The sequence below is a fragment of the Anomalospiza imberbis genome, chromosome 10 (genome assembly GCF_031753505.1).
Source record: "Anomalospiza imberbis isolate Cuckoo-Finch-1a 21T00152 chromosome 10, ASM3175350v1, whole genome shotgun sequence".
Classification (NCBI taxonomy): Eukaryota; Metazoa; Chordata; class Aves; order Passeriformes; family Viduidae; genus Anomalospiza; species Anomalospiza imberbis.
The window spans coordinates 8236650-8259819 of record NC_089690.1 but is presented as its reverse complement, the minus strand read 5'-3'; the positions used below and the strand labels follow the sequence as shown (position 1 = coordinate 8259819).

The following is a 23170-nucleotide window of genomic DNA, read 5'->3' as shown; positions in this document are numbered from 1 at the left end:
TCTGATTTTTTTGGTCAGTTTGTTTAAGTGGAGGAAATCCTTTTTCAGCCTCAGGATTCTTTGCTGTGATGTAAAGGGAGTTTGGTAATTGCTGCTCCTTCATCTCCACAGCAGGTCAGTTCTCTCCTCACCTGCCCAATGATGGCTTTCATTTCACTGGCTTCAAAATAAAAACAAAGCCAGGCACACATTAGTTACACACAAGGACAGCCTCCCTTGCCTTATGTGAAGGAATTAGGAGAGCAGTAGAATTCTGATTTTATATTTTATTTTATTCCAGGCTTTTAACAAAGAACCTCAAGACTGTAGATGAAAAATCCTGTAGACATATTGTAGTGACAATGCCCATGTCCTCCTTTTCAGACACGTACAACGATTCCTGCAGCACAGCCTCAGTAGAGTCAGACACGAAGGAAAGTGAGGTGGCCAAAATCTTCCCAGCAGAACAGAGGGCTGGCAGCTGAACAGCAGGACCAGCCTTCCTCAGGACCCTGTCCACCTGTCTTTATCTTGGGTGGACACTGGATCAAAGTTGCCTTTCTCACAAGCTCTGAGGTTCATTATTCACTACAATTTTTATCAACATGAACAGATGAGAACTGTGCTGTCCACCTGGCAAGCTGGGAAAAAAATAACTTGAAAAGAGCATTAAACATCCAGAAAACATCAAACCTACCTTCAGTATTAGAGGAGAAAGATGCTTCTTGCATTGATTATCAAACTGTTTCAGAAGATGTGGCCTAAATTAGGTCAACAGCAGAGCTGAAGAGTCTCTATGCACGCACCTTTTGGCAACTTTGCTTGAGCACCACATCACTGCAGAGGGGCACGTGGTGGTTACAAGTCCTTGCTCCGCCCTGGGGTCACCTGGAGGTTTTTCCATTTGCTTGCCTCTGGCTGTGCCTTCCCTGTCCTCCTTAATTCCAGCTGATACATCATCACAAATGTGCCCTTTTTGCTGTCAGTCAACACCAAAAACACCCCATTTGAGGGTGGCTGTGGAAGGGAGACTTCTGGCTGGGACCATCAGAGAGGCTCCATGCAGCAGTGACGTGACTCCGCTGCGGTGGCCGGGAAGGCCCTGCTGCACACGTTCCACACCTGGCATGGTGCAGGGCTAAGCAGGGAAGTGAAGATGTGGAACAGCTGCTGTGGCAAAGAACACTTTGAACTCTTTTTACAGTCTAAGTCATTCCTCTGCCCCCTCTACAGTCTCTGGTTGCTGGATCACAACCCTTTGCATTTGGTGCTGAGAATTCAGTTGAATGCCATTTACTGTCACATGTTTGAGTAGACTGCATGCTTTCCTTGTGTGCTGGGCTCTGAGTAGATACATTTCACCCCCCATTGGGAATATACTTAAGCATTGCAAATAGGCAGTGAGCATTAGATGCTCCGATGAGTGGATAAAGTGTTGTTGTTAAATTCTTCTTTCCAGGACGTTTGATGAAAGGACTGTACCAAATCTCTGCCACATAAGGATGTAATGTATAATATGAAGTGATTACAGATGTTATGATTCCTATACAAGCCATTAGCTCATTTAGAGCAGCTGTTAAAGCATGGAGGCATTTTGATGGTAATTGGGTCTTAGGTCCCACAAAAGCTGCTAGTACTTTGGTAAAGATAAATATTGACTAAGAGTTGCAAACAGGCAAAGATCAGTCTGGTAAAAATGAGCCCCGAAGAAGCTCAAGAGTGAGTGAGTGGCTTTCACTCTTAGGGATGTTTTGTTTAACCCTCAGACAAGTGGTGCTTTATGTAAATAACAAAGGGCACTAAAAGCACTAGGAATGGAGATAAAGCAAACCAAAACCCACTCTTTACTAACTGAGCCTCGGAGCAAAGCAGTAGGTGTGTGTATGGTTTCTGCTGTCCCCTTCGCAGGGACTTGAACATTTTCCTTTTTGTCTCAGTGGAGGCAAGTACCATAGTGTGTGAGTCAGGATAGCTGTGGAGCAGGTAGATAGTCCTGTTTGAGAAAAAGCCTTGAAGTAGGTACAGGCTTAGTCAGATTTTTTTTTAATTTTTTTTTTTTTTTTTTTTTTTTGCCTGTGAAAACTTATTGCTTGATTATAAATTGCACTGTGGTGATTGATTCCCATGGCTCTTCTAACCCTCCATATCTAAACCCTGTGATTTCTTACATTTTCTGTTCAGGCTAAAGGACCTTTCTGGAAGCTATTTTTGTCCTACAGAGGTAGGAGCTTGCCTGTTTCTGTTGGTCATTTACCTCAAAAGTGACATGTAGGCTGTCAGGAACACGAATCCTCTTGGTCTACTGTGGTTATCAGCATCTTGCAGGAAGAATTGATTCCTTTCAGTCCCCTAAGGAAATACGCAGTGACATTTTCTCATAGTGCAAATACTTTATCCTCTCTCTAAAATGAGTTCATTCTGGTTTCTCTGTTACTTTCAGTAATTTTTGCACAGGAACAGTGCTGCTGTCTACCCCTGCCCTGAGCATAGGAGAGGGAAGGGCTAGGGAGCTTTGATTGCACATTAGTGAGTAGAGTAAGCTTTTGTGTGTTGGAGAGAGAGATAGGGAAGGGTTACCCTGAGTGTATGAAACTGCCAAACTGAAGATTTGTGACATTGCTGATGGATGGAAAGACAAAGGAGCAACCTTCTGGCTTTGCTGATGAGACAAAATGGGGTCTGATGACTTTTTGAATTTTTTAAATGTTATGCAGGACGTCTTTTAATTAGTGTATTTCTGTCAAGCAAAGTGATAATTAAGGGAGTGACTCTCCATGTACAGTCTAGAAGATGATTTGGTAAAGCCCAGCAAGACTAATGTGTATGTTAGGGTATGCTTATTCTGTCTGTAGGTCTTTGACACCATCCTATTCAGGTAGATGGACCTAAAAATCATAGATTTCAAATAAGGATTTCATTTCAGTGTTGTTTGGAGATGCTATAGTGACCATTTAGAAGTCATTTCAAAGTAATGGTTGTGACTAAGATTTGGCTGTAGAAGACACCAGATCCCAGGTAAACCTGTGCTGCTGCAGCCCTTGCTGCTGGCCCTGTGCCTGTGCTCCTGGGCCTGGGCTGGTCACACCTGCCCTCCACGCTGAGGGTTTGCCTGGGCTCCTCTCTCTGCTCTGCTGCTCTTCTGTGAAACTTCAGAAACTTCACATCCTCAAAAGTGCTCACTCAGGTGTGGGTGGGCTGCAGAGTCCTTCCCTGGCACCAATGGCGAACAGAGACGGGCAGTTGCATGATACACAAGTCTTGCATTTAGCAAACCAGGCTAAAATAGAATCAGGCCTGATTCTCTCCTCTCACCTGGAACCCCACCAGGTGGAGAACCAGACCAGTGCTCATTGTCTTGAACACAAACAGCTGCAGCCAAACCACATCTGAAATCTGGCTTTTCTCGCCAGCGACAGCAAAGCTCTGTGTGTGTCATGTTCTGGTCGTGTGTGTGATGAGAAGCCATTTTATTATCTATGATTTTCTTAGACTCTTGATATTTCAAACAGGATTGGGTATGAGAAAGGCCATGTGCTTCCTTTCCAGAAATACTCAAAGACTTCAAATATATATATATGCTATTAGAAATATATAAGAATAATAAGAAAAAAGATCCAAAATGCATATTTCTTCTTGCAGCTGGACTGAAATAGCTGCTAATATTTCCTCTCCCCAGATGAGAATTGGTACAGTTTGTTTTTCTTACATGATTTCCATGGTGTTGATAATGATGTATTTGTATATTGTGACTGATGAGAGATAATCAGAAGGGAAAGAGAACAGAATTACCTGTCCTTTTTTCCAGTCAACACAGAATGTATGAATTTATTACAAGAAAAAAAAAAGTGCAAATGAACTTCCTGTAATTAGGCCATTCTGACCTGTGTAGAACCACACTTTGTTTGAAATTTATAAAAATTATAACTAGTACAAAACCCTGTGGTTAATGTCTCTATATGAAGCGACAAGTAAAATGAGATTTTTTTTCTATTTGAAATAAATGAAGTATCAGTTAAGGCACATTATCAGAGCTGAAAAAATCAATGCATTTGTCCAATATAAGTTTAATTTGTCCAACACATGTGTCAAAAAGCAAAGTAGGGTTTTTTTTTTCCTTTACCCATCCCCCTGAATCATGTTCTGAATCACTGGGACTCTTAGGAGAGTGCAAAGCTTCACACAGACAGCTCAGAGGAAGTCGTAGATGACTTTATAATAGTCACTCCTGAGCTATCTGCATGCCTTTGGCTACCAGTGTTTATTAGGGAGTTCTAATTGATCCAAATACAAGTTGTGGGTCATGCAGAAAGACAAGCAGGTAAAAATGAGAATGCAGAAACACAGTGCAAACAGACCAAGATAAACTGGAGCTGATTTCATACAGTATCCAGGTTTCTGGGGGCAAACTTCAACTCACCTGACTTTTCAAGTCCTTGGCATCACCATGCTCCTCCAGTTGATATTGGTATGAGGAGAAGAAGAATTAGGAGCATGCCAGAGGCCAGCGTGGGGGCTGCTTTGTTCTCTGCCCAGGGCAGGAGTGAGTGATGTTCTCCTGCTGCACATCCCTGCCCGCAGCCGGCACTGCCTGCACAGCTCCTGCCCCAGCCCAGGGAGCTGTGCAGGAGCCCTCTGTGTGACAGAGGAGCCCTCTGTGTGATAGAGGAGCCCTCTGTGTGACAGGGGTGTTTGGATGCAGCACTAGCAGTGAGCCCCTGCCCATCCACCTCGGATGGGAGCAGGCCTGGGAGCAGCACCAGGATGGTCCCCATGGGGCAAGAGCCGGTCTGGGGCTCTGCTCAGCCCCGTCTTGCTTTTAGCAGGTGCTCTCTGGAGATGGTCACACCTCTCCCTCCTGTGCCTTAACATAAAAGACGGAGTTTGGCCTTAAATAAAGTATTTTCTAAAGAACACAGGGGAGGCACTGATTTACAGGCTATAACCCTCTGCTGGGGCACTGCACCAGGTTCTCAGACAGGGAGGGAGATGCACTAAGCTTTCGTGGCCTCGCAGAGCCCCGGGTCTCCTCCCAGCCAGCCCAGCAGTCATTTCTCTTTTCACTTTCTTTCCTAACCATCATTTATTTCCTTCTGCGTGAGTTTACAGACGAGAGGGACCGGTCTCTCCCTCCACCTCCTTCCCAGCCATGTGACTGAGCACTCCCTGCGTCAAGTGAAACTTTTCAGCCCGCAGGAAAGCTCGGTTTGCTCCGCACCCGCTGCCGGGAGACGCTGTGCCTCTCACAGCCGCAGCCGTGCTGGCCATGGGGAGGAGTGCACGGCAGCTCATCTCGCTGACCCTCGCCTGTGGTGAGTAACAGCATCATTTCTACCTGAAAAACGGGACATTATGTCAGTCTGGTTTCCTTGCAGTCAGGACAGCACCCAACAGACTCAAAACTTTGGGCAGTTTTGTTGCTAACACGAGGGTGCTTTCAGTAAAGTCCCACTGCTAAGGAAGAACCGTACCTGCTGTTAGTTGCAGCTGGTTTACATTCAGTTTGATACACTTAGTGTATCAAACTATGTAGTGGTATACACTTAGTTTGTGATGTTTTCCGCTGTATTTTCCCTTGAATTCTGGTGGTGGCATAAACTTTGTGTGAAGGAGTCTGTTCAAAGCCACATTAGAAGCAGACTTTTTTGGCTTTGCTTTTCTTAATTAAAAATAATTTCTAGACCTGCAGAATTAACTGAAAATCCTGAGTGAGACAAGGAGGAAAGAAAAAAACTAAGAAAGTGTTGCTCGAGTCATTAATTTATCTGCACTGCAAGATGCAGAACAGGATCAGGACAATGGGAGTGAGGCAGGGGCTTGGAGAAGACAGGCTGGGGCTTCTCTCAATGACAAACCCCACCATTTGATCCTTAATGCTGCTCTGTGAAAATGTGGGGAGCCATACACATGAAGGACATCCCCCAGTGCTTTAAGGCATTGCTCAACACCTGCAGCAGCACCAAATTTGCCTGGTGAAGAGGACAAAATGTGATTTAATCTGTGGAATGGCCAGGGGTTTGAGCTTGCTGTTGAGAGTGTTTTGCCATTGGCACATCACACAAAGAATAACCCCATCCCCCTTCCAGTCCATGAGCAGGGAAAGTGTCCAGGGACTCAACCACGAGCAGTTCCTGCTGTATCTGTCTGCTTTACCAAGCCTGCTTCATAGCCAGAGTCTGCTGAAATAGCCCCAAAACATAGAGATGAAAGGGAGAGCAAGATCAGACTGAGAAGCAACACTAATAATTCAGTGGTCAGCAATCACATTTGACCAGAAAGAACTTGTTTCCTCTGTTCTTTACCTGATTTTGATATTTCCTTTAATAATTTGTTGTGATGTTTTATTAATGTCATAAAGTCAAGTCTTTCTATGCAGACAGGGAATGAAACATAATTAGTACAGAACAAAACTGCTGGGCAGCTGAACAGGTAATTGTGGTTAGATGAAAAGGGGATGAGTTTCTATCACACACCCCAGCAGAGGCTGAGAAATGGCACAGCCAGGCTACGGCACTGAGCACTCAGCTTCCCACCGTAATGCCTGGGAGCCGAGCAGTGACGTTCCTTGTGACCAGAACTTGTCACCAAAGCATGAAAAAGGGATCTCCAGGCCCAGACTGGGAACAGTGAATTTCTGAGAACTGTGCTGGTCCATTTCTGGGAGTTTTTTTCTGGAGCATTTCAAGGAGGCTCTCACACAGCCTTCAGCATCTGTAACACACAATTTTGGTACTGAAGTGAGACAAGGGGACTGCAGCTGCTTGCTCTGGGAAGATACACTCCAGAGCATTTGCATCCTTCAAGGAAAATGTTGCTTGCATGAAGTTTGAGCTGGCTTTATGGGAGAAAAAAAAAAGGAAACTACTGGGGGGTGCAGAGCTGCCACTCCTCAAGTTTCTGTGGCCCGTTCTGCTGGCAGAGCCACAAAAGGCTGTGCTGGGGGAGTCGTGCTCACGGCTGCTTTCTGAGCTGTGCCAGGCTCCCAGAGAGGAGTGTGGCCATGCTAAGGAGCCACAGAAGCCTTCCCAACCTCACCTGGAGGGTAGGTCAGGGACCCCATGGCCCTTCATACAGCAGGGCCCCCAAAACACCTCCAGCAGCCACCCAAACACAGCCAGTGCCAATGGGTGCAGCTGGAGAGTGATCCCTGCCCATCCCTGGGAGCTGATGTGGCCACATGCCTTTTGGGATGACAGTCCAAGCCCATGGATTTAGCAGTGTGGCCATCATGCACTGGCAGAAGCCCCAAAATGCTTGGAGAAACAGTCTGGTAGTCACCCAGTGAGCAAGAGCCAAGGGCCATTCCAGAGACATTTCTGGCTTTACCCCTCAGGTCATCCTGTCCGGCCGAATAATGAAAAATAATCGGGTTGAAATGACCTTTTGAGGAATTTTATTTAAAACTGTGGGTGGCATTCTAATGTCCCTTTAATAATATTTCTTTCTACATCTGTGTTACCTGGCCAGTAATCAAAACCAATCTGTGAACTGAAAACTAAGACGTACATACAATTTAGGACTCGTGCAAATTTAAGTATGGATTGTTTCACAGTCTTAGAGGGGAAGAAAGAGTGAAAATTGCAACTTCTTCTTTCTAGTTTTTATCATGCTGATACACTTGGATGCAGCTACCCATAACTGATGCATGGCAACTGCTCTGGCTTCCCCCTGGCCCCACAGAAGTAGATCAGTCATCTGATTAGCAGCTCTACATCAGCTGTGGTAAAGCATAGGGAAAAGAGAGAAAATTAACTAAAATATCATGTGAATTATGCATTTTAGGTTCATTTTGAGAAAAATCACAATATTTTGGAGGTTTTTCAACTGTCTCAAGTTGCATTTTGATGGTAACACCTAAAGTGGCAGTCAGGTGTGTTCTGCACAGCTCAGAGTGAAACCCAGGCAATTTTAGGAGTATGGAGTACTTACATCTACATTTCTGCTCTTCTCAGCATAGCCATTTTTAAGGGAAAATTGTGGTAAGGGTTAAGATCTGTGCCTCTGCTCTTGTTTCTTTGATTTTTATCTTGAATTTGATTAAAAATCCAGTAAGTTTCATTATTCTTACTGAGTTTATATGTATCCGAAAATGGTTAGATTTTGTGAATTCAGCTATTATTAAAGATCTCTATTCATGATGAGTGACAATAAATAAATAAATGAATAAATGGAAGAATTTGTGCGATTTCAGCCATTTGCACTCTAAATGTGCCTCTGACATTAATCTATCTTAAAATCTTAATGTCAGCAGCCTGCCTGCCATCAACTTTGACACTGATTCATGAGAAATTTCTTTGAAAGAATCAGAGTACAATGAACTCAGACATGTTGAGGCATTCTCTCCGGAGCTGTACTGCTGGGAATATGAGCTATCGTGGACTTTTGGATCCCTTCTGTCTCCAAACTGGAGAATTTATCTCTGTCCTCCCACTAATTTAGGCAGTAAAGCATTTAACTACACCTATACCTTTATGTACATCAAAGAATTCACATACCTCAGTGATTTATTTCTTTAACCTGACCTTGTCTTTCCAGAGTCTTGTTGCATACTCACAAAGACTCAAGCAGAAGAGATGTGACATTCAAATATTCTACAATGTACTTTCCCACTTTTTGTTCACTTCTGTATTTACATTTAGGAGGCAGATATTTATTTTTCACTTCTGCAAGGGACACATTTCTGTAAATGTTATTAGGTGGAAGCATAATTTTGGTGCTGAAACTATTTCCTGATGTGGTTCAAAATGCTCCTGGATGCTGCACCCTGACTTTTTTTTTTTTTTTTTTCCTCTCATTTCTGAAAGCCCATCACTTAGAGGGAGGGTCTTTCTTTGGGTTCTTCCAGGAGGAAGAACTCCAGGGTTCAAGCTGACATGGCTACAACAAAATAAATGCCTGGAATTTCCCTGTTCCCAGATTGGTTTCCCAGACCTGTGAATCGCTGTAAGACCATTGCACTGCCTCACTTCCTTCACACACACAGACACATCCCCTTTCCCTACACTTTGTTGGTAAGAAACCAACAACCCCTTTGGCTGCTACAGCCACTTCATCTTCCTTAGACCTTGACAATTTGCTTCCAGCAAATCCTGCTGAACTACCTCCTGCAGGGAATTCTTGTGCTGCCCGGGGATTGTGCAAGGTCTGGTTCCTCAGTGTGTGGAGAGCTGGGAGCCAGTGTGCTCCCCTGGAATGGGAATACTCAGAGGTGTGAAGCTTGGGGGAGTGGTGCCTAGCTGTGGATAGTTCTACAGGGTGGCTGCCTTCACTCTCCTATCATGACTGGAGCCAAATGAAGAGTGAAATTGTATCACCCACTTGATAACAAAGCCAGTGCAGGGATGTTGTGGTTATCAGCATAAAAGTGAAATGTAAAGGTTTCTAGACTACTGACTTTAGTTTCCTTGCAGCTTTTTCCTCCTGCTTTGCTGAAGTGGCCCTGGGGCTCAAACTGTCTCCAGAAACCACATCCTTCCACCAAATGGCTACTTCTGCTCAGCCACTTTCCCTTTATCGTTCTTCACCCCATCAAAGCACCACAGTTCATTTTACCCGCACAGGCCCTCTTCAAACAACACCCATGAGCCACAGAACAACTGAGCAGACAACGGAGCAGCTCCAGGCAACATCAGCTGCAGGCCAGCCCACGGCAGCCCAGGCAGGAGCAGGCACCGTGCCCACGGCCCCTGCAGAGAGCTCCAGCACGGCCGGCCAGGCCACGACCCCGGCGATGGCCTCACTTACAGCTGCGGTGCAGAACACAACCAGTCCCCCTGTGTCCTCCACCAGGCATGGCAAGGGACCACATGTGACCACAGGAACTGCAGCAGTGGCCACCAACACCTCCCTGAAGCACAAGACAGCGAGTACCCAGGGGGCAGGTGCCGCCACCAGCACGCAGAGGGCCGGGCCCAGCACTCGGTCACAGAACCAAACAACAGCCACTGGTGGCCCAACAGCCACGGCCGTGACCAACACAACAGCCACCCATGCAGGGACACAAACAACCCCCACGTCCCCTGCCAGCACAGTGAGACCCACTCCTACCCCGCAGCCCTCTGCCATCCCCACAGGCACCTACACCGTTTCCGATGGGAACGGGACCTGCGTCAAAGCCGTCATGGGTCTGCAGCTGATGGCCCGAAATACACAACAGGTGAGGTGGAAGCTGAGCTTTGTACTGACTTCATTCATTAGCTGCAGTTTATTCTTTCTCTTTCCAAGCCATTTTCAAAATTAGCTTCTATGATCAAAATAAGTGGTTTGCTGCCAGTCTAAGGCCACAGCATTCCAGTTGCTGTACTTTGGCCTGTGTGGTGATGATGCCAAGGGGATGTAAAGGTGCTTTCTTCAGTGATATTTGTGTGGGAGCAATGCTGGAGCAGGGGATCAGCCTGCAGGGTGCTTCCCAGAATGGGAGGTTAGTTGAAATTATTTGTGCTTCCCAGAATGGGAGGTTAGTTAAAATCTGAACTGACTTCAGGTAAGAGCTTGACATTGTGAGTTGCAACGAAAGCAAGAAATTGCCAGGTCCCAGACTTGGATTTAGAGGTGGGTTGTCCTGATGCTCATGTATGGACATTTTAGGATCCTGGGAACTGCCAGGTCCTGAAGAGCTGCTCCTCTCCCCTTGAAGTGATCCACTGAGAATGATTCAGCAAAAGATGCCATACAACCTGAAATAGCAATTGTGTCCCGCAGGCTTAAGGTTTTGTTGGCTCCATTAATACACCATATGGAGCTATATCCTCAGGCTCTGGCGTTCTTATGGTTAAGCCATCCCTGTTACAAATACAAATACTCACGTTTGATGTCTGAATATTTCTAACATAGGAAGAGTGACTAACATTGATAAAGGAAATTTTCATCCCTTGTCCTGGCAGAAGCCAGGAAGGGAGCAGAATTCCCAGCCTCACCAGACCATAGTGAGATGTTGATAATAATACAAGGTACTCCCTCTTTGTAAATTACCACTCAATCTCACCTGATCCTGCCTGAATCATACCAGTTCACTGAATGAACAGAAACCAAATATTTTCTGCCAGCTTAATGCACTGGAACAGCTCAGTGATGTGTCAGACAACCACCAGTGCTGGTTTATAAGTGGGCAACAACCCTGGCAGGCAGCAGTTCAGCTGCCACCACCACTAGCCTGTTCATTCAGCCACGCAGAGCCTGTCTGGGGGTAAAAAAAAGGGCAAATATCTGCATGTTTTAAAGTTATTAAATCTCTGCATGTTTGCTTTCATTCATCAGCAGCCCTGCAATGTCTCTTTTCTCTACAGGAGCAGATGGAATTCGTGACCATCAACCCCAATGCGACAAAGATATCTGGAAGCTGTGGGATGGTGCAGGCTGAGCTGAACTTAACTTTTAGTGGAGGATTTGTAAACATCACCTTTCTAAAGGTAATTGTTGCATTTAGAGGGAAGGAGTGTTTAGGACTGGAAAGCAAGAACTTAGGCTGCCTTTGATCCAGCCTGAGCTGTGGGAAAAGGCATTTTATCTATCTCCGGCCTTGTTTTCCATCTGTATATAAGGCATCCTGTTCTTCCCAAAGGGCTATAACCACAGAACCATGGTTTAATTAACTCAGATTGGAAAATACCTCTGGAGGCTGCCTGGTGCAATGTCACGGTTGCAGTACAACTGACTTCAGTGTTAAATCAGCTCTGTTTGAACTTTTAATTTGGAAGTGAAGGGTAAGCACAGTACTCTGCCATCCTCTGACAGAAAGTGCCAGAGAGCAGTATTAAAGCTGCCCATCAAGCAACACATAGTCTAGGAATTGCCAAGCAAAATCTGAGTCTCTTTTTTACATAGGTAAAAGTCTCATGGGAGGGGAGGTCAGGTCTGCTGTTTGCATTGGAGTGGTGCAGAGGGAAGGGGTTTGGGGCTGGAGTCCCTGTGCAGGAACAAGGTGTGCTGGGAGTTCTGACTCTCACTGTCAAGTTGCTCTCAGCCATTTGTGTACCCTTAAAGCCAGCTGGGGTTGTCAAATTCAAAGGACAACCTGTGCAGTTTTAAGTGCCCAGGAGCCATGACACATCCACAGCTGAAGGAGTCTAATTTCATCTAATTTCTGAGTAGAAAATTCCAAACATGTGAACTGCAACAATAAAATTGTAGATAAATGGCCTTAAAATGCACCACACCAGGGAGACGTATAAACACACACAGAAACTTGGGCAAGATGAGAGGTCCTACTTACATAGTGGGAAACTGAGCTTTGTTTTTGACATGGTATCTATTAATTCCACGTTCCCCACTGAGACATCACATGTAGGTGTGGCTTTAACACAAGCTACCAAGAGGGCCGCAGCTTTTATAAGCACAGGAGAAAATCCCAGAGTGCAGACACCCTCTTGCTAAATCAGGCATTTGCACATTTTGGGAGGCAGCACTATTTACCTGAAAGCTGCAAGGGCTGGGTGATGATGCCAACAGAGGTAAAACAGAACTAACACTGTGTATAAAGTCATTAATGGGCAGGAACATGGCCTGGGTTGGATCCCATCAAACTCTGGCAGGTGTAATGAACATCAAGGCCATGTCCTGGAGCCCCAGAGCAACTGAGAGCTGCATCTGGCCATCACTGCTGATCTGTGTCCTTCAATTAATCAAGCTAAATGTCAGTGTTGCAGCCTAGTTCCAAGCTCAAATAAGAGACAATTAAGAAAAGTACAAATGGTTAACCAGTCATTTTCATAGAAAGTCCAAGAGGGAACAGCAAATTATACCCCACATGTTTCATTAATTCTTGGACAGAGAAAATATTTCAATTAGTAGTCATCTTTATTTTAGCTTATGGCTAAAAGTTTTCTATGAGCTACAGAGGAAAAGTAAGGTAAAAAATGAAGGAGCTCTTTCAAAACAAAGGATCAGTTCAGACTCTTGAGTGTTTGTTTTAAATGTGTGCTTCCTGCAACAAGAGGAGCATTGTTGGTATTACAAGAATCCTTAGGGAAAGGCTGGGGATTCAAGTATCCACGAAAGCCCCCAGGTTGCAGCAGTGCTAAGGAGAGTGATGTGAACCTTTAGGAGGTGCTTGACCTGCCTTGCCCTGAAAAAGGTGGTTTTTGGCATGGCATTAGACAATGCACCCTCCACTTAAAGATAAGCCTCAAGAGCATAGCAGGGCTCAGCTTGGACTGCTTTGAAATTCAAGTTCATAAGAAAACAGTTTGCTGCTGGCTTTTTGTGTTTGGTCTCCACAGCCTCTCTCAGTGCTTTGAAGCAGGAGTGCTCCAGCAGTGGCACTTGTGGCTGCCCCTGGTGGGAGAGGAGCTGGCTCAGGCCCCAGGGCTGGGGTGGCACAGGAGAAGGGATGGTTCAGTGCTCGCCACTCCAGCAGCCTCTGTGAAGGGCTTGAAAAAAGGAAGTTGTGTAACCAACCCACAAGATGTGAAGTAGGAGCAGGTGTTTTCCCCAAGCAAAGTTTTTAACCGTGGCTAAACAGAACAAAGCACTGCCACCCAAAAATGGTCATATTTATGTCTTTAAGTTGGAATGATGCTGAGAACCTCTTCTCTGATGTATTTCTTCCTTCAATTTTCCCACTCCATCCTACAAGTGCCCAGGAGACATTCATATCTACTACCATTTATCCACCAGCTGCACTCATGAATGCCTGTGTGCTCACAGCAGGAATTAAACTGGGTAGCAGGGCTGCTGCATGAGGCATCACATTTTACTCCAACACTGCTACCAGGGAGAAGCTCCCAGGGCTGTGACACTCCAGGGGAAAGCAGTGTCCAGGTTGCACCAGGGTTTCAGGGCACATGCGGGCAGGACACCTGGCTGGAAATTTTGTTCTGTGCTGTTGTACCAGGTGCTTTCCATGTCAGCAATCTTCCTACTATTGCTTATCACAAGTATCTCAGGAGTGCCCAGCTTGAGCAGTTTGTGTAAAATGAAACCTGCATGGTCCCATTTCATTGAACTGAACAGAACTGGTGATGCAGCTGGGATTCAGGAAAGAAAAATACATCCAAGAGAGTTGGTTCTTGGGTCTCAGTGGTGATTCTTTACAAAGTGATTCTTTGGGAAATTCTTTATGACTATTTTGCTGAAGTAAGGTGTGTTCTTTCCCCTGCAAGTATAAGCATGTATTATGAATAAAGATACATCTTCTTTTGCAGCAAGCTCCAAGTTACTCTGTCACTAAAATTGAGAGCAGAATACAGTTATCTTCTGAAGGTCAGTGATTTTACCCTGTCTTAATTTCATATGAAACTGTTCTGGTGTGGGATAAGCTTTCAGATCTTTAAAACACTGGATTTTGCAAATATGTGTTTTATCAAGCTTTCAATGTGTCATTCACCTAAATCTTATGGTATAAAAATGGAAGAGAAGGGGCCTGACTGCAGTTACATCACTATTATTACATTTTCTTTTTGATCTCAAAAGCTTTCCCTGCCCCACTCTTTCAGAACAGAGTTTACTTCAAACCTTGCCTGCTCCTGTGAGAATTCTAACTCCCTCTTGCAGATTCAGTTTGTTAAAATGTGATTTGAAGAAGCATCTGAAATTTTAACCACTTTTTCAGACCTAAGCTCAGCTGAGTTATCTGTTGATAGTTAAAGCAGTCATTTAAACATGTAAGAAGAATAAATGATAGTTTCTGGAGAAAATGTCTATGCTTTAGTCACCTCTGGGACCATTTTACCTCAGGAAGATGTTGGTGCCAATGGAGTCAGTGTGGATTCTCATCTGTCTCTTCTGGTCTCCAGGTATGCTTTACTATGCAGCCCTAAATGAGAAGCTGTTCACAACAAAGCTGGGGAATTCCTTTAAGTGTGCCAGTAGGCAGATCTTCCTTTTGGAGAAGAACTTCCAGATCCTCTTTGTTCATATGCAGCTGCAGGCATTTGACATTGTGGGTAATCAGTTTGGAAAAGGTGAGTAGAAGGACACTTTTCCACCCTTCCCAGATCTACAGCACTCTGGTGGCCTCGTGGATGTAATCTGCTAAATTGTACCCATACACATCTCACTGCTCATACACATCCCACTGCTGTTTTCTCAACCTTTCCTCAGTCATTTCCAACACAGTGCTAGTACCTATGGAGGATGGAAAAATATCTTTCTCCCCTACATTCAGTACCTTCTATCTCACCTTCTCATTTAAAATGTTCAGCTCTACAGCCGCAATTTTATTCTTCATCCATTTTCTCCTGGAACAAGCAGAGGTGTGTTCACCACCAGTGCACTGCCCAAACACCAACGTGCAAAGTTCATTTCCAGGTCACTGTTCTCAATATAGCCAGATTTTAGCTATTCTAAAAGGCTCCTGATACTCACTCAGCTGCAGCAGCAAAACTGCCAGCTAATAAGGGATATTTGTGAATGCAGGATGGTATTTTCAGAGCAGCTGTGTCTAGACATGATGAAATGTGCTCCTGAGGAGGAGCACAGCTGGCCCATTCCCAGCTTCAGAATTAAACATGATGCTCATCTAATTCAGTTTGTCTTGGAGAAGTGCCACAAAGAGGCAATCAGGTATCTCAGTAAAAGACAAAGACCAGAGAAGGGGACTCAGTGGGACCTTGTGGTTTCTTTCAAGTTGTCCATTTTCTCATTTCTGAGGCTTCCTCTCAGGGCATTTCCATAGAAGAACTCAGGTGCACAGAGGGGCTGACCAGCTCTCCAGCCCTTCAGATGCAGCAATAAAACATTCTCTCTTCTGCTATTTGTCTTTCTGTATGCTTACAAAATATTGCCCCTGTATTCTTCTTTTTACTTTAGATCTGTCTTTTGACTCCATTTGGCTCTGTTTGACCAATTCGTCTTCTGTTAGGTCACTATTTTGGTTACTTTTTCCATTCTAAAATGAATATAATGGGAAACAACATTTGGGGCTTTTTAAAGAGATGGTCCTTCTCCACATTGAGAATCCCATCTATGCTCTCATTCTGTGGAGAATTTTTTCATGGAATAACAATGAGCTGGAAGAACTCATGGGATCCCATCTAGTCACTGCATTCCCATTCAAATGTGTACAATGGATGATATTACTTATGGGATTAGGTATGGTGTCACCTCTAGGAGAGACTAAGCTGAGAAAGATGCTTTCTGTTTCACCCTCTCACTCTCTCCAAGTCAGACTAATCTCTGCTAGTCAATACCATATACAAATTTAAATTAGTTTTGCTCTTAATCAGAGAGCTAACAAAGCAGCTCCCGCCTCTGAAATAATTCCCCTGTGGCTATAAAATAGTTATGAAACTGTTGTGTATTGGCTGCGTGTGCAGATTCTGAAAGAGAAAATCCCCAAAGAAGGAATGACTAAACACACCACCAGCCTTCTCCCCTTGGGTGTCTCAAGACTAATAGTTTCACTTCTGTTGCTCCTGATTTGCTTATCTTTAAATGGGGAAGAAAAAGAAAACATTAATGGCCACTGGTTTCAGGTTCCTTACAATTTGGTACAGATTACAGTAGTGTTATATCAATAGCTTGATCTGTTTGAGTCTGGAAATCTGTAAAAGAGCCTTCTGTACTTCATTGTATCAGAAATAATTTCTAGAGTTTATAGAGTTCATTCCTTCATTCCCAATGTTTCATCAAAGCAAAATGACCAATTCAAATGTCTCTGGCTTTTACAACACTTAGATGCAAATACTTTTTAGCTCATTTTACAGCAGGTTACATTAACCAGACAGAGCTTTTAAAAGGCAGTCTCTAATAGAATGCTTGTGCTGCTGGCTGTGTGGCACTGCATCACCATCTGGATTACAGCAGAAGAGGATCAGCCTTTGGGAAGAGCCATGTGGAGGCTTTGGAGCTGTGACGTGATGTCATGGACTCCACATGTTCCCTGGGCTCAGTGCCCACTGACAGCATAAAATTCCCATGGGGGAAAAGCCCAAGCCGAGCTACAACCTGTGCCAGCATAGTGATGGAATAAGAGTCGAGGTTTTTATCTCCGAGCGCTGTCGAATCCTGCCTCAGAACAGTCCCAGGGAGTGAGGGGGCACAGGGTGCGGGATCTCCCTCGTATCCTGGCTGTAAACTGGATTTGCTGCTGAGCTAGGATCTACTGTGGGGTTTGGCTGACCACGCTGCCCTGCTTAGAGAACAGTTTGCTCTGCAGGTACCCCTCACAGCAGCATGACAGACATGTCTGTCTTTCCCTGGAGCTTGAGGAAGATCATTCCTGTAGCTCTGGTGGGAGATGTAAATCTGATCCAATTGTGGGATAACACATTAGTGGTCATTCCCAGACACTGCCATCACTCCCAGGACTACACTTGTATTTTTAATTTGAGGCTGATCCTGCCATTGTTACTGGGTAAATTTTCCATTTCTGTCAGTGGCCCACGTGGTGCAGTCTCTCCATGGAAAGCTGCCAATTTACTTCAGTCTAGAAGTTCACTTTAAAATAGTAAGTTTCTGTTTAATCAGAGGATGATTTGAATATTAATTTGGGTAGGAACTGGCTGAGGAAGCCAGAATTTGCCCTCTCTGTAGCAAAGAGGTACGTTTGGAGTGATATCTTTGGATGGTCCTTCAAAGATATTATTTGTGTCTGATATCATCATATGTACAACAAAATTGCAAAGGTGCTGCTAAAGCAACTCCCTGGACTATGTCCAAGGCTTCTGCCTTCCTAATCTCTGAATGTTCTGAGTTAGCAACCATTATCCACAAATACTCTGAATTAAGCAGAAAGAACAATTAGAATTTGATTTTCCTTAGAAAACACTGATGTAACAAGGATCCCTACTGCACTAATGATGTGCTGGGCTATGGGCTTCTGTCTCTGGTCTGATCTTTTTCTGGGAAGAAGCAATCAGATGTCACACAGGAGCAGTTTCTGGCCATGCAGGATGTGTTGCTCCTTATGTTCAGGCTGGCACTTGGTATTGTGATGCTCCCCATCTGCTTTTGGGAAGAATGCCCCTGCTCTGTGTGTGCTGAGTGGTGAAACAATTCCTGCAGATGTGAGGGAGAAGAGCCACTCTGCAGGGAAGCAAAGAGCTATTGTAGAAGGGGCAAGGATGGTTTTCTTGAGATAAGGCTCACCACAGATAAAAAGTGTAGTAAGTACAGCTCAGGAAAAAGAAAGAAAAAACAAAAGAAAGCAAGGTTTTGAGAACTTCTGGATTGTATTTGCCAACTTGACTGGAAAACAGATGTACAGGTTAGGAGTATGGTGTTCTGCTGTAACATTCTCTGATCTCTTTTTCCTTTCAGAAGAAGAATGTTTTCCTGATAGAAACGGCAAAGTAGCTCCCATTGCAGTGTGCCTGACTATCCTGGGATTGTTTGTCATTGTGTTTGCCACCTTCCTAATCTCCAGGAGGAAGCCACATAGAGGATATGAACGCATCTGAGGTGCCCTTGTGCTTCCAAGTGTGTGCAGCAAGCAGAGAAGTCACAGGAGTTTTTGCTTCTGCCTGGGAATCTCCCTGCCCTGAAGCCACATTTTTAAGTGACACGACACCATGTGTTTTCAGCTAATGAATGTTTCTGGAAGGAGTTTTTTTAAGGCCGGAAGGAGAGAACTCACACCTTCTGCTTTAGGCTATTCTTAGCATCTAATTTAGATGTAGTCCAAAATGAGAAGCCTAAATTCTCTCTGTTGTCAACAAAGGAGGTCATTCAGATCACCTAAACCAGATTCCTAAAAATAGCTTAAAGCACACAGTACCACTGTCCCCAGAAAATCCATCAGGTTTGTTAATGATGGTGTTTAGATTTATCAAAATATGTAAGTCTGACCTTCACGTGAATAAACCAGAGGCCCACAGCAACAGACAACCCTGCTAAGTGAGAGCTCACTGAAAGCTTTTTTCAGAACATGGTGTGTGCCAAAATCTCAGGGGAATTGTCAGTGTGACTCCAATCACAAGCAAATTCTCACCAGTCCTAAACACACTTACACTTCCCAACATCCTGGGGTTCTCCCGCTAAGCCCTTTGCAAAGACAGAGTGGTCATTGTGACTCTTACCCTGGAGCTTAATATGTTCCTGGTCTTGTGAGAGCTCAGGAATCCCCCACATGCTGTTCAGACATGGACCTGTCCCAGTGACCACACTAAGGCCAGGAAATGTCCTCTGCTGGAAAGACAGGGCGCTCTCTTAATCCAGGAAGATGCCACACTCACTGGAAATGCCTGGGATTAAGAGACCACCACCGGGGCACCTGCATGATGCCCATGAGAAATGGAAATCCACTGATACAGTATGGTCAAGCTTTCAGTGGGATATAAAAGCTTGCACAGGCCTTGGACAAACTCTGCCCAAAAGGGAGTGTTCTCCAGTGTGCTCACAGCTGAGCAGCTGGATTTTCACATGGAAATAATTTTGGAGTTGCTGCAAAGCACACTGATACACTCTGTACTCTATTTCCTGCTCAACCAATGATGAAGACATGAGAATAATAATTGCTTTTGAGATTTAAGTCCAGCTCGTGTTCTTCGTTGTAACAAGGAAAAGTTCCTTGTCACAAAAGATTTACATGTGCAGAAATGTTCACATACACACACATACACGTGCCCATGCCACACAATCTGCTCACTGAAGCAAATGATATCAAGATGATAAGAAATTGTGTACAAAAGCATTTGCAAAAGAGAAAATTATATTCAATAAGAGCACACTTCCTCCAAGGAGTTAGGCTAATGGCTTAAATTTTACTAAGAAATGTTTGGCCTGGGAAAGGACTGTGGAATAGCACTCATTAAACAAAAGAAAGACTGAAGCCATAGGCAAAAATGCCTTGACAGTTTAATCTGTATCTAAACAAAAAGGAAATGCTGAGAGTTAATTTCTATGAATAATGGCCCAAATCCTGCACAGTTATTAATGGTGATGAAACCTCACTGGATTTTCACTGGATAAAATTGATGGTTATATCGTGTCAGATATTCCCTTAAGTATTTTAAAAATAGTTTTGATATTTTACTAGTATTTCACTATTGCAAGTTTACTTATTTAAATGAAGAAAGAAAAGAAATTCTTCCATTCTATGAACTAATTAGAGATGTTGGTCTGTGTGAAGCAGGAAACATGGTCATACTGCTCTATAATCAGTATAATATGTAGCTGTGGAAGTAATTAACATTCTCTAGAAATGTTCCCTTTGAGTCTGAATGAACCAATAAATAAGAAAGATAAAGATAATTTTGAAGCACTTTTACACTTGGAGAAACATCAGAACCAGCTGTGAGCCCAGGAACAGCTGAATACATTTATAAGGTAAAACAGCACAAGAAATAGGACACCAAACTTTCAAGCCTTGAGTACAGACACCATGATTTAGACTGTATTCAGTTGAATACCCAAATTAAAATGTAAGTATTTCAATTATTCTTTTGCAAAGGGCCCCAGCACTGTTCATAATGCTTAGTGAGCTTTATCGAGCTCATTTTCCATTCCTCCACCCCTCTTAGCAGTGACAAACAGCCACTGGACTCAGACCTTGGGTCTAATAAGATCCCTCTAACTCTCAGGGTTACTTAATACTATGAATCTGTTGTTTAGAAAGCAGATTTTTATACTCAATTAAAGTATTCACCTTTTTTTAAAAAAATGACGTCTGGGAGGAAAGGTAAATAGATGAAGAGCTTCCATTTGAAAATGAGCCTGTGCCTGCAGTAGGCATGTCACTGTCCCAGTCAGTTACATGTGGACATTTTAACAAAAGCTGCCTAAAAAGCTCAGCACATGGTCTGGCCCTAAGCTGTTCTGCCCAGGGATCAATAGACATCTTTCCCTTGTCAAAGCTGAGTCCCATTTCACATGTTTTTTGGATTGTTGGACTGTGTGATCTGTGTTACTTCTACTGACATGGATATAGCATTTGCTTGTTCTGTTCCGAAAAAATGCTTTATGTTAATATTCAGTCTATAAAAAAGTCTGATATCAGCATGAGGATAGAAAATAGTTACTAATGACTGCTAATTCTGTGGTTAATATTGTGACACCTGGCATTTTCACTAGTGATGCACAAATAATGTTTTCCCTCATAGTTTTTTTTTTTCTTTCTACAGTGAATCAACATGTTGTTATTGAATAATGTTTGGATTCAGATTTACCTAATTTGTTCTTATGATTTTTCTTGCTATTTTTTGTTTGCTATTTTTATGAAGCTGCCATTTGTACATGAATTATACTCTGGGCTTGCTGTGACTGGCACCGGTGAAGTGCACATGGTGCAAACCAATGAAATGATTGGATGTTCCCAGAAAATGCTGCCAACATGCAGCAAAATTAATCCAATGGAGTTAGTGCTTTACAGCAGTAGAGTATCCATTGGAGAAATCCTCACTGCATCAGGAGATCCCAGCCCTGAAGTGCAACCTTTCATCCAGCTGTGGCCCAGCCTGCATCCTGTCACCTCCATACCTGATCCCAAAACCCAACCAGCTTGCAGCAGGGATGTGTCAGCATAACAGGGAGTGTTGCCTCTCCAGATTTAATGCTGAATTAGAATCAGACAGCCCAGCTGCTCCCTCAGCTGCCATGTGCAGCTCTAAAAGCTGATGCTCATGTTTATTTTCTGCCAGAATAAAGGAATATATTTAGCTGGCACTTTTTTATCTAATGGAGTGGCTTTGAGGTCTCCGTTCTACTGGGAAGACTCTATATGGGTAACTCCACTTGGTGTTGCCAGACTTGCTTTTTTAAACATCTTGTCTGAGGAAGTATCTTGAGCAAAAAGTCCCTAAAAGAACACCATACAAAGGGAGGATATTTGGTAAACTGCTTGCACACTAGGTGGGCCATAATGGCCATACCTGGGGCAGCAGGGCAGTTTTTTCTGCTGTGGGAGAAGACAGGGCTGCAGCTGGGTCCCAGAGTGACTCAGCAACCCCAGCTCACTTCTTCCCCCAGCTGCAGGCTCAGACCAACCCAGCCCTGAACCAGAAGGTGCTGATCAGGGTGATGTGATGAATCCACCAGGGAAGCAAAGCTTAACTTCTGTGCAAGCGTGTGCTGCTCAGGGAGCTGTGGGGCCATCATAGGGACTAGGAGGTGAGCACATCCCCACGTCCTGTTGGCTCCCTGGTGCTCTGCTGCAGCTCCCATGTCAGACCATCCCCTGTGGTCTCTGCACAGCCAAGACAGAATGAGGGCATCCCAGAAACACAATGAAGTCACGCTTAGACAAATCACTGAGGAGTTTAAAAAGAAGGGTTTATTTTCTTTCAGTCCTTTCTGTTCTCTGACAGCAGAGAAGCACAAATGGACGAGCACAAATTAAGAAACAGCTGTTAATTCAGTTGAAAGAGGAAGGGAGATTAGTTTGGCATCTTGAGTATCTGAGCATGGCTTGGCTGATCACTTCTAGCTTGCTATAATGTATGGCTGCTAAAAATAACTTGCTATGAGAAGATATACTCTTTATTTTTCTATTATTGGTGTTTCCATACAATAAAGGCTGTATTTAATCATTAGGAGTGTGCAATGATTTAATCTCTGAAATGGCTGAGTGAGTCTCACATGTTGTGCTCTTCATGAAGCAAAGGTTGTTAGATGGACTGCAGGAAAGCAGAAGACATGGTAAAGATGGGGGAGAAAAAACAATCTCTCTGCTGCCAGAAGCTGATTGAGGAACTTGACTGTTGGAGAAGTGCCAGTGAGGACAGCAGTGAGGCTGTAACTTCCCTCAGGGATAAAATACCAGAATTATGCTTCACTTCACTTCTGGTGTCAGGGCGTATCCCTAGATGATGGATAATTTAATGTCACAAGGTGAAAACTTTGCAAACCCCTTGGTTTGTCCTTCAGAAGAAAAGCAGGGCTGCTTGGAGAGCAGGGGCGGTTTGCTCTGCCCTTTGGCACTTGCTTGGCCTGGTACAATGTTATATTTGGTGCCAACTTGCACCTATTTAGTGGCAAGATTCCTTACTTCTTTATGTTTTAAAAGCTGGGCTGGTAAATACACACTTGTGTATGTGAAGTAGGCCCTCAAAGGCTGCTGGTGTTTCAAAATTCTTTCTTGACAAGGTTTAGTGGCAGATGGAGGAAAAGTCAACTATTTTACTTAAAGGCAAAAAGTCCCCATCTATGAGTCACACCCTGGACTGTCCCAGAGGCACAAAGGTTTGGAATTCATTGAAGAAACCTTTGCATCAGAATACTTAGGAGAAAAAAGGAGGTGTAGTTTTTAAGCATCAATTTGAGCAAAATAACAAGCATGAAAAGAGAAAGATTTCTGGGGAGTTAACCCTTTGTGACTAAG

At 44.0% G+C, this 23170-nt stretch overlaps 2 protein-coding genes across 10 annotated transcripts in view; both read left to right on the top strand.

The window, feature by feature from the left end:
• Positions 1-1110, top strand: part of MCF2L2 (MCF.2 cell line derived transforming sequence-like 2) — a 156303-nt gene extending 155193 nt beyond the window's left edge. For all 9 annotated transcript variants that reach the window (XM_068200403.1, XM_068200402.1, XM_068200401.1 and 6 more), the window contains one exon: positions 364-1110. In XM_068200403.1, coding sequence (XP_068056504.1) covers positions 364-464 — 101 coding nt within the window. In that variant the 3' untranslated portion in view covers positions 465-1110. The remainder of the gene's footprint in view (positions 1-363) is intronic.
• A 4086-nt stretch (positions 1111-5196) lies between these two features.
• Positions 5197-22382, top strand: LAMP3 (lysosomal associated membrane protein 3). The gene is made up of 6 exons (XM_068200420.1): positions 5197-5288; positions 9387-10132; positions 11262-11384; positions 14118-14175; positions 14709-14876; positions 18175-22382. Exons 1-6 carry the CDS (start codon positions 5243-5245, stop codon positions 18312-18314), a joined length of 1281 nt encoding a protein of 426 aa, XP_068056521.1. The 5' UTR covers positions 5197-5242; the 3' UTR covers positions 18315-22382.
• Positions 22383-23170: the final 788 nt, after the last annotated feature.